At 32.0% G+C, this 12259-nt stretch overlaps 1 protein-coding gene and 2 pseudogenes across 1 annotated transcript; 1 reads left to right on the top strand and 2 right to left on the bottom strand.

The window, feature by feature from the left end:
* Positions 1–222: 222 nt before the first annotated feature.
* On the top strand, positions 223–2007 carry LOC131601594 (F-box/LRR-repeat protein 3-like). The gene has a single exon (XM_058873452.1). The coding sequence runs from the start codon at positions 223–225 to the stop codon at positions 2005–2007; it is 1785 nt and encodes a 594-aa protein (XP_058729435.1).
* Positions 2008–6866: 4859 nt separating this feature from the next.
* LOC131606079 (ERAD-associated E3 ubiquitin-protein ligase HRD1A-like) lies at positions 6867–10027 on the bottom strand (annotated as a pseudogene).
* Positions 10028–10134: 107 nt separating this feature from the next.
* Positions 10135–10721, bottom strand: LOC131601579 (uncharacterized; annotated as a pseudogene).
* Positions 10722–12259: the final 1538 nt, after the last annotated feature.

Raw genomic sequence — 12259 nt, 5'->3', positions numbered from 1 at the left:
CTCACCTATCACCTTAAGGTTTTAGGTGGAGAAGTGGTGTCTCTCCCACAAAGGTGTGTTGCTCAAAGGAATGTCCCGAAAATTAACAATGCTCCCGAACTCGACCCTCCCCCGATGTTGCGCTAACACTCCATAACTTTATAACCAGGAATAGTAATCCCTCAAACATTCTACGTTTCCAACATGAAGAGAAAAAGAAACTCTCTCAAATCAAAATCAACAATGCCCATGGCTGCTGCTTCTTCTTTATCATCCGTACAAACTAGAAGTGATGTTTACTTACAAGATGAATGTTGGGAATGTATCTTCAAATTCCTTATCAACCACGACACCGACTACACTCACCGTCGCTACGTTCATCTGAAGCCTCTTTCCCTCGTATCCAAACAGTTCCTCTCCGTCACAAACCGTCTTCGATCATCTCTCACTGTCTATAATCCAGCATGCCAGTTCTTCCATAGATTCTCCAACATCGCCTCCCTCGACCTATCCTACTACGTTGGTGGTGATATGGATGATCTTCTCATCCAAGTCTCTCGTTTTCCATTGAGAATCACATCACTCAATATCTCAAACCAACTCAGGATTCCAGCAAAGGGATTGCGAGCTTTCTCCGAAAACATTACTACTTTGACATCTCTCGTATGTTCCAACATTGCTACTCTCATTTATTCCCACATGGTATTCGTTGCCGAATGCTTCCCTCTCCTCGAAGAACTTGACTTCAGTAAAGCTAAAAATTTTAAATTTGACAAAACCGCCTCCTTCCCTGCAGAGGCTCTTTCGTTGGCACTGCCCAAACTCCGCAAAGTTAACTTGTCTCGTAATTCCTATATCTCCAACGAAATACTTTTCCACTTGTGCAAGAACTGTAAGCTTCTCAAAGAGGTTACCGTCATTAAATGTAATTCCATAACCATTTCTGACATTGCATCTGATCTCCACGAGAGGCCAACGTTGAGCTCTTTAACTTATTCAGCAAACTATTCCGACCGCCTTACTTCATCTTTTATTGACACTTTGCTGAGTTTGAAGGGTTTGACTTCACTTGATTTGTTCATTTTGAGAATATCCGATGAGATGCTCTCCTCTATTGCAATGGTGGGTCTTCCTTTGACAAGGCTTGGTCTCCGAAATTGTTCAGGCTGTAGTTATACTGGAATATTTTCTTTGCTATCAGAGTGTTCAAGTATACAACATTTGAATCTTGAAAGAGCTTATTTTCTAAATAATCAACATGTTGCCGAGTTGTCTTTATTTCTGGGTGATTTGATCTCTATAAACCTTCGTCATTGTGACAAACTCACAGAATCAGCCTTGTTTGCACTTGTTAGGAACTGTCCTTCACTTATTGAGATCAATATGGAGTATACATCTATTGGAAAAGAGAGCGTAAGGAATTCTAATTCTTCGATGGATTGTATTGTAAACTCTCAATTAAAGTCTCTCTATTTGGCTCATTGTGAGGAGTTAGGAGATGAAACCATCATAAGGTTTGCTTCCATTTTCTCCAATTTACAGCTGCTTGATTTGAATTCTTGCGAACTTATATCTGATGAAGGTATTGATCAAGTTTTAAGGAAAGTTTATAACATTAGACATTTGAAGTTAGCCCATTCTTCAAGAGTGGAGCTATTTGTTGGAATGAACTTTGAACTTCCTAACTTGGAGGTGTTGAATTTGTCATATACAACTGTTCAGGATGAAACACTTTATGCAATCTCAAAGCGTTGTCGTGGGCTTTTGCAATTGGACCTTCAAGATTGTCGTTATGTCACACAGAAAGGAGTGAAAGATGTGCTTGAAAACTGCACACAACTAAGAGAGATCAATTTGTGGAATTGTTATGACGTGCATGGTGATGTTTGCTCAATGTTATTGTCAAGCCTGTCTTTAAGAAAGATAATTGCTCCATCTCATTTTCGTTTCACTAGAGGAATTATGAAACTCTTTTCACATCATGGATGCCATGTTAAGATGCAACCATTAATCTACTTTTTTGATTGAATGTAAGTTATTTTTTTCAACTTTAATTCTACGAGTGTTACACGCAATTTTTAATTGTATTGCTTTTCATCACTTTGTTTTGAATTATTATATTACTTTGATAAGATTTGTGTATGCCTCATACATTGTGCTGCAGGAGAAGCTAACATCAATCACAATAAAATAGGAGATTTTTCTATATCTGTTGGTTGAAATTGAAAATCTGAAAGGAAGAAGGCACAAATTTTAGTTTCTTTTTCCAGTGGATAGAATACCAAAAAAATTGTACTTCATGTTTTGAAGACAAGTTTTGTTTTTCTCATAGTTATTCAGTATTGCTACTTTGTAGAGCAACTTAAGTTTTGAATGTTTAATTTTTTTATTTATGTTTTCAAGCTTACATCTTTAAATAAAGAAAAATGTTTAGTTTCTTTTATCATAGATTACATTAACATTCTCTCTGCCTACAACTAATTATATCATTCTTCTTTACTTTTGGCTGATCAACAGTGACCAAATCCTATTCTCCAAATTTTGCATTGTATATTTAACTTATTTCTTGTCAACCATAACATCATCACTTTCAATTCTTCATGTAAACCTTATAGATTGGTATAACACTTTCTATCAAATGTTTGCGTATACTTTTCCTCAATACCTCGTCATAGATTATCCAATTACATTGCTTCTTGTACCTTTCATTGAAAGCTAGACTAAAAGCACTTATTGTCTTAACCAAATCTTGACAAGTCATGGAGGATGAAACTACAAGAATATTTTGCTCATCATTGTGTCATGTTAATGAAACCAAAGGAAGAGGCATAGAGTTTGCCATTAGAATATTTATTTTTCTATAACTTTATATATATATATATATATATATATATATATATATATATATATATATATATATATATATATATATATATATATATATATATATATATATATATATATATATATATATATATATATATATATGATAGATTTATGCTAGACTAAGTTTAGATCTAAAATGTCATTAAAAGAAATTGCTACAAGAATATTTCTCATGTCAATTGCAATTTCTATGAGTTCGACAAAAACTCTTTGTTTTACTTATGTTAAATTTCAATTGGTGGACAATTTTTCGTTTGTGGTTTAGGCCACAGTTTTTGTATTTCGTTTCGAGATCCTTTGGTTGGTTCGTGTATATATATATATATATATACACTAGTACAAAAATGTTAATTTACACCCGTTTTTTATTAAATTTACACCCATTATTTTTAATAAAAATCGGGTGTATATCCACAGGGTGAGAAATGTCTAACGCATTTACACCCGTTTAAAACGGGTTTAAAACGGGTGTAAATACGTTCGTAATTACTCCCTATTTTAAAAATATCGGGTGTAAATACGTTCTACGTTACACCCTATTTTAACAAAAATCGGGTGTAATTTGGCGTAATTACGTTTTTAATTACACCCTGTTTTAATAAAAATCGGATGTAATTACGTTTTTAATTACATCTTGTTTTAATAAAAATCGGGTGTAATTGGCGTAATTACGTTTATAATTACACCCTGTTTTAATAAAAATTGGGTGTAATTGGGCGTAATTATGTTTTAATTACACCCTGTTTTAATAAAAATTGGGTGTAATTACGTTTTAATTACACCCAGTTTTAATAGAAATCGGGTGTAGATACGTTCTTAAATTACGCCCTATTTTAATAAAAATCGGGTGTAAATACGCCATTTATGAATGAACAATTATATTATATTTAAATCTATTTACACCCTATTTCATATACATCATTTAGTTATATTTCATGTACTATCATAATGTTTCAAATACTATAAAATCATACACATAAAAATCATATTTTAACTAAATCATAATATTTTTAATATTAACCAAAAAGTATACAAAATCATGTATAGTCATAATATTTCAAGTACTATATATCATACACATAAAAATCATATTTTAACTAAGTCATAACACTTTCTTCATATATAAGTTTTCTTCGTCTTCTTTGGCTTTTGTTTTGGCAACATTTCTATGTCTTTATCCTCTTCAACCATTTGCATCACCGTGAAGAAGTTTCAGTATCTGCATTATTGAAGAAACTTGATTAATAACCCAAAGGACACAGTGTGAGACAAAACAGAAGGGAATGAATTTGCATGACAAAGGACTTACAACTCGGATTTGAGGTCGCAATCTAGGAACCCGTCTAATACAAAGAGTAGCAGCTAAAACCATTCATTCTCTTGATCTAACAATCGTTGTATTCACTGCCAAGGCTTGGGTCAAGCAACTGGGAAATCTTCCCACTTTTCAAGATTGATGTTGCCTGAAATTGGATGTGGTCATTAGTCATATTGACTTCCAACTCTTAGGATCCAATACTAGTGGAATGCTGAGTACTAATATTAGCACATGCCTTATTTAAATACATACAATGTTGTAACTATCTTAGATGCTGAACTCATAAGACTATTAAAAAACAACTTACCCACATAACAAGGCTCTCCTGGCCCTTTGGAGATTCGTTGTTAATGGGTTTCCTATTGGATAGAAGCTCAAGGAGTACAACACCAAAAGCATATACATCAATTTTGTCGGTAACTCTACCGTGCATAAAATATTCAGGAGCTAGGTACCTGTCAGATAAAATCTTTTCAGACCAAATCAAATAAAGATAAACAAGCCATGGAAGATAGAAAAAGTAATGCTACTGACCCAAATGTTCCGGCAACATCAGAACAAATAATATGAGAAGAAGATCCCCAACTAGCCAGTCCAAAATCTGAGAGCTGAAGAAATAAACATGTGGCTTAGAGGAAGGGTATAACTGAAATCAAGTCCAAAGAAATATAAAAAGATGACAATGCCTATCAGAGAACAAGGAGAATAAATATATTACAGTACCTGTGCCTCAAAATCATCTGAAAGAAGGATATTCGAAGATTTGACATCCCTATGGATTACTGCTCGGGCACAGCCATTATGCAGATAATCCAAGGCTTGAAGCTTGTATCCTACCAACTTTAAAATTCAATTAGTTGAATCTAACCTGGATGCTGGAGTTGAATCAATTAGAAGTTTGTCCAGTAAATCTGGGATGTATAGCCTGTATAGAAACAAGAATAAAGTCCAAGATTATTTATGTGACTCAGTTGTGAACATATATTTAATAAAATCACTAAAATTTGCAAATCATACAAATGCTTATGTATAGACCGAAAACAGGAACAAAATGCACCCTACCAACACTAGATCCCTTATAATAGACTAAAATCCATCCCAAAGACTAGTAATTAGAAAAGGAATTCCAGCAAAATGAAAAGTCAAAATGACAGGGAAATAACTCAAGCAAAACATTAAGATGCTCTAACAATTGTCAACCTTAAAAAGTGTGAAATTGCTAATGCTAGCAAGCACATAACTCACTTTAAGATACAAAAAACTCTGCTAAGTAGAATCAAATTGAAAGAAACTAATACTTTAATTTCATCTCTATAATTTTCATGACAATGAATGTGGCTAAACCTATTTCATTTGCAAACCAAGTTGTCTAAGAAAGCTATCAGGGGTATCAGGAATCCAATATACCAGCATCAAGTAATCTAGTCGAAACGAACAAAGCCGATATGAGAATAACTCACCTCTATCCCACCAATGCAAAATAGAACCACCAGAACTTCAACAAACCAGAACGACATTAGTTTGTACAGCATAACCAAGAAACAAGAAGCAAACACGACGAATAAAATCGCTGCTGTGGTACTGATTTCCACGTAACCACGAGAACCAACACTTTCTGCAGTATATTCTTCTGAAGCATCCTGCAAGCTCAAAAGTCATCCATATATCAGTAACCGAATTAAAGAATTCATAAATATGAGCACAAATTTCCTTCACAGAGAAAACTCGGTAACCTTTAAAAGCTTGTCTTGCTCAATAACAACTTCTCTCGCAGTCCAAGCAGACCAATAAGAAGCACATAAAATGGTACCAACAGCCATAAGCCATAGAAACACTTCCGCAACATCAACCAATGGACGCAATGGAGAATATAACTGTATGGCCACTTAAGTGCAAGAAGTGTACATGCAATAGCACAAAGACTATATATATCAGCAACTAATTATAACATAAGCGACACTTCCAAGAAAGTCGACATACCCATCAATTTATTGTGTATGTGTCTTTCCAAGTTTAATCCAGCATCTTGTGGAAGCATAACAGCAGGAATTCCAATATCCACATCAGTTTCATTTACCTCACAAACCATCTTGAAAAGTTCTGTACGATTGTTTATAATGATAATGGCTGAAGCACCGGCTTCATCAGCTATATTTCCCTTGGTTGTGAAGCTACATATTCATAGGAAAATCCATGTTGCATCCATTAGGGAAGTGGCTAATATCTCTAAAAGTTTCTACCTGTAAGTTAGAATAAGTTTACTTTTAAAAAATATCTAATTCTACCAATATAAGCCACAGGTCTCATTGAAATTATAAATAAGGCAATGTTACTTATTTTACATGAACTCTTCACATAGATTAGTTGAATTTAAATGAACATAAATTATTGTTTTTACAGTGTTAACTATACTTTATCTTACTAAAATTAGGGAACAAATTGTCACAACAATGCATTGACATAAGTGAAATAAGTAATTATTTAATAAAGAAAAAATTTAAAGTGGAGTTTGAAAAGAGAAAAGATCCGAACCAGCGGAGCTGTTGGAAATATCGACGGTATCTTTGAAAGTGGAACCGAGCAAAATGCCGACGACGTGCTTGCGCGTGTCCTAGGCGGTTCTGTTGTAGTTTCAAAATGAGATTGTCCATAACAATTAACAGTTATTCAGCACATCATAAGATACAAAATTCATAAAGAATAAAAACTGATAAGTATGTTACATTCAGAGGAACTCTTGATTCACAATAATGCCTGCAAAAACAAGTTCAGTGTCACTTCCCTTTACACAAAAATACAGCATGGGCTATACAAGGTTAGATGAAACGTATATCAACATGGAAAATCACTTTCAGAAGTGGGACAAAAGAATATCAGACGATGATAATCATCAAAGAATACCAGACAAAACCAAAATCCGCATCAAAAGAAAATTAAGGTTAGAATAAAGAGAAAGAGAAGATCTCATTGTTTGGAGAAGTAAAAAAAATAATAGTAAATAATACAAAGTAAGGAGAAACAATATCAAAAATTAATATACAATAATATATTTAAATTAATGAAATATTTTATGTACAAGGCACATGAAAATGTTTAACACAATAAAATAATTCATTTTTATTTAAATTGATCTGATAGCAAGTACAATTATTTTTATAATTTAAATTTTGATATTTTCGAAATGACATTTTCCTACCATAATTTCAAATAATTTTAGACATGAGATAGATGTGCAAAACTAATAGTGGATTGGAAAGGTTTCACTGTGAGTCAGGGACTGAAACAGAGAGAGCATCCACTTCCTAATGACATTTTGCACATCTATCTATTTCTAGACAACAACAGTTTCAAATATCATATCATATGAATTAGACCTTTGATAGCTTATCTAAAGCATATTTTCAATTCCAAAGAAAGTGGATAATTGTTCCAAACTTTCAAAGATTCACAAGTAATGAAACTTTGTTGGCATATATTCAAAAGTTGCATAAAACTTTGAAAGTAAGCTTTTCTAAGTGGCTAACATTTTATATCAAGAAAATAGTTCTTTCAAATCTCAATGAAAACTAGTTAATTCAAATAATGTTGTATATATAAATCTAACACTCACATGCTCGGTGAGGGCTAGATTTGCCTCAAAGAATTATCCGATGGTCCCTATGTCTTCCCAGTAATCATTGAAGAGATAAACCTGCATTCAAATTTCCGCCTTAATATTCATAACAAGTGAAAGTAAACTTTCTGCTGGTGCAAAGGTAAGTTTCCATATTCTATTTTATTTTTTGAGTCATACCTTCATGTAAAATTCTATGCAAAAAAACAATAAAGCTATAAGATATAATGACCTATAAGATACCTGTATATAGCAGCATCTCTTCGTGCATTTGTTCTCCTCCAGGAGCATTGCACTGCAATTGTTGCTTTCTTTAGCCTTTTGAAATAAGAATGAGCTAAATAACATTTTTAGTAACCCTATGATTGAAAAAAAAAAACTCACATTAATTTAAGCATACCTTATGTATAAAAATTCATCAAATATCATATTATATAAAATATATGATGGGATTTATAAAATAATAAAGCTTATTACATTGAAGGCAAGGGTAAGCAGACGCCTCTTGCAAGCAGTCACCTCATCAGGGCTGCAGATATATGTTTGTTATTAATTAGAATGTTGCGATAAAAATCTAGGTGGTTAATGCAATTCAAATTGATGTTAATTATGTTCATTATGATCACATTCATTTTAAGATGTACATATATATATTCAATTTAAGATGTATCTTGAAAATGATATCAGTTCAATTTTCAAATCTTGCATACCATTGACAAGTTTTACAAGCACCCTACAGCGGATGATTGGATGATTATCATATGATTGTGTTATTACCTTTCCGATGGGCATTAGATTGTGATCCATGCTTACCCCCAGCCGCGGTTGTTCCATTTTTGGCTGGTACAACCAAGGCTCTGCAGGTAAGGCAAGTATGTTGTCGCTCTAGCCATGATCGGAGGCATTGGACATGAAAAAGGTGTCCACATATCAGTTTCTTAGCAGCAATCATCTCTTCAGGACAGATAATACAAGTTGCATCACTACTGCACAACCATTTAAAATAATGTAAATTTATTTCACATTAATATTAAATTAATAAGCTGATATGCTATATCAAGTTTAGAACCCACGCTTCAAGCTCTTCGAGGGTTGCATCTGGAAAGCGATCATTCATATTTGAAGTGATCTTACGATATCTAATGTAATATTCAATGCGAACTTTGAAGTTCCTAAATGTCTCGTACAACTCCCGTATTAGGTGCAAGGGAATACCGTAGTTTCTAATAGATCAACTTCAAGTTAGTAGGTAAAAATGATATTTGGGGGAAGGTTAAACATGAAATCAAACCAAAATAAAATGAGTATGAAAAACAGAAACCAAATGTATGCATGGGAGTGTAACATAAAGGCCGAGTATCATTGTCAATTAAGATAGTAAACTAGATTATAAGTGCAACCCAAAGGTTAAATGACTAAATCTCAATGAGACACGCATAAAAACAGAGACTATCCCCTCTAGTACACACACACAAATATAATATATAATATAATTGACTGATCTCTTACACAAAAATAACAAAGAAGAAGCACAGATACATGGACAAGTGCAGCAAGTCCTTCATAAGTTCCAGGTAAAACGTGAAGACTGGTTTCTTTTCCCACTGTCCCTCCATAAGCATGTCGCTGACATAGAAAATATATTTTACAAAAATTGACACGGTTGTTGTTGCCAGTATCATGTACCTGAGATAGAAAAAAATAACTTGTCAACAAAAATACTCAAGTATAAAGTATAAGAAACAACTATTTTCTCCCGAGTGCCAAGAAAATATGATAATAAGAAGGCTTACTCAAAAGCAAAGAACAGAGAAATCGAAGCCTGCCACGTTTCTATCAAATGCTTTAAAGAACTATATAAAAAATGCTATCCAAAAGAATAAGGAAGCCCATAAAAGACACAATCCGAACATGAGACAACACGGTCACAGTAGGAGTAGTATCAATATACTAAGCTCTCTTCTGAGCCAACCAATGCAAATCCTTAATCAACAACAAAGTCGTAACCATCGCAAGAAACGTAACCGAAAATCCTGCCTAAAAATAGTAATCGTAAAGAGAATCACCATAACCTCCCTCCACGATTGCTCATTAAGCCTCTCAACTTCCGCCTATCGAAGCGAACCCAAGAATATCTTCTTTGTTAGCTGCCACAAAACACACATGATAACCAAACTCATGTTGAGAAAAAGCATCAAACTTATCAGATAGTTGACACTCAATCTCGCCATATCAAACTAGTCACCTCATTCAATTTTGCATTTGAAATTGACACTCAATCTATGTGATCAATAGTTGATTCTTAATTGTTCTATTACTTGCAACAGTATGCTACGCTTGTTATGATGTGATCCAATCAGTGACAACGAAAGCATTGTGTTGATGAGCAAGAGTAGTACTGTGGGGATGAAGCAAACAACAGCCTTCCAAGACGCTAAGACCAATTGCAATTTCATCATCTATAGAAGGACTAGTTAACTTCATAGGTTCCACACCAAATATATGACTCATATCTCCTACAGTACCTTACTGTAGTTATCATCATTCCTAGTTTCCTTTAACGAGTACTGAAAGAGAACCGGAACCACTGCAATCAAAGCAAAACCACCGTAAACAAATTGAAGAAATTGAAACAGTAACAATAAATATAATGAAAATGCGGAAGAAATAAAATTGACCTTGAAGTTGCGGAATGGATTGGGTTAGGTTAAAGAGGTAAATAGTAGAATCGGAATCAGCAATGGAATTGAGGAAATTGAGAATGGAGCAGAGAGCACGGAGATAGTGGAATGAGAATTCGGCGCGTGCGTCCCGAAGACCGGTAGTGAGAGCGAGAGTTACTCCACCATGGAAGCATTTGGATATGATGATCTCTGTTTCAATCCCTTCACTCCAGAGTGGTTTCTTTAGATACACGATTTGGGTTTGGATTGGGTTAGTGATGAGTCATGGTTGAATTTGAATTGGGGAAAATTTGGGTAAGAGATAGGGTTTGTGAAGAATGTAAGCGAGGATTGGGATGAAGCTCAAACTGAGAAAGTATCCGTTGGGGTGAGAGATAGAATTTCTCCCTTTGTACGGTTTTTTAGTTTATTTAAATTTACACCCGTTTTAAGTTTAACGGGAGTAATAGATATTTAATTATAATAATAGATTTAATTTACGCCCGTTTTTAAAAAATAAGGTGTATATTATCACATGATAATACTTAAAATGACACTTTATTTACAAAATTGCCACCGCGTTTCATATTTACACCCATTTTTAGAATATCGGGTGTAAATGTTAAAATTATATTGTTGTTTTTGTACCAGTGATATATATATATATATATATATATATATATATATATATATATATATATATATATATATATATATATATGTATATATAGAGAGCGTATCCGGTGAGAACTGATATCTTTGTGAGAAACGAGAACTATCTATATCAAACGTCAGATTTAATTAACGTTCAAGATTTAAAAATTCCATATAAAGATCACCCTACTGAATTATTTACTACTATGCTTATTATTTAAAAACTCCATAAAATAATACTCTTACCAAAAATACTTTTACTTAATAATTAAATTGTTATAATATTTTTTACATACATGTTTAATATTTAGTTAGAATATGATTATAAAAATATTTAACTGTAATAAATATTTTTAGTTAAAATTAAAATTATCTAAACTATTAATAATTTTCATGACTATAATAAAAATTCAAAAATAAAATTAGAAAAATAATACTGATTTAAAATAATCAAAAACTTAAATTATTTACTCCTCTTCCTAGTATTAAAATTATTTTAAAATAAAATTTTTATTTAAATTTCTTTAAAAAAAATTAACTATTATATGGTTGTATTTCACATTTTATAAAATTATATTTACTTAATCATCCCAATAAAGAATAAAGATTATTAAGTTCAAATTTACAACAACTACATAGTATATTATCTGAATAATCAATAATTAAAAAAATAATTTTATTTGATAAAAAACCAATTATTTAAAACTAACAAAGGCCAATATATATCTAAATATTGCAATAATAACTTCACCATAAAATTTTATTTAAAATTAAGTCTAGAACCACTTATTAACCAAAATAAATTATAGAAAATATAATTCTATAAAATTCAAGATACAACAGTAAAATAGATTTTTAAATGAGTTAAGATTTTTATCGAAATTTATATAACATATTTTTTTAAATATAATTTTTTCACTAGAAAGATGAGTAAATAATTTATGCTTTTTATTATTATATAATTAATATTATTTTTCTGTATTTTTATTTTAGTTTTGAAAATATTTAAAATTTATATAATTTTAACTTTAAATAAATTTTATGGATAAATTTGACTTATATTTTATCTTCATAATATTGTAACTTAATATTAATTATAATTATAATTATAAAAATTCAAGATACAACGGTAAAATAGTTTTTTTT

This window comes from Vicia villosa, linkage group LG5 (assembly GCF_029867415.1).
Source record: "Vicia villosa cultivar HV-30 ecotype Madison, WI linkage group LG5, Vvil1.0, whole genome shotgun sequence".
Taxonomy (NCBI): Eukaryota; Viridiplantae; Streptophyta; class Magnoliopsida; order Fabales; family Fabaceae; genus Vicia; species Vicia villosa.
The sequence above is the reverse complement of the archived record's forward strand: the minus strand, read 5'-3'. Positions and strand labels throughout refer to the sequence as shown.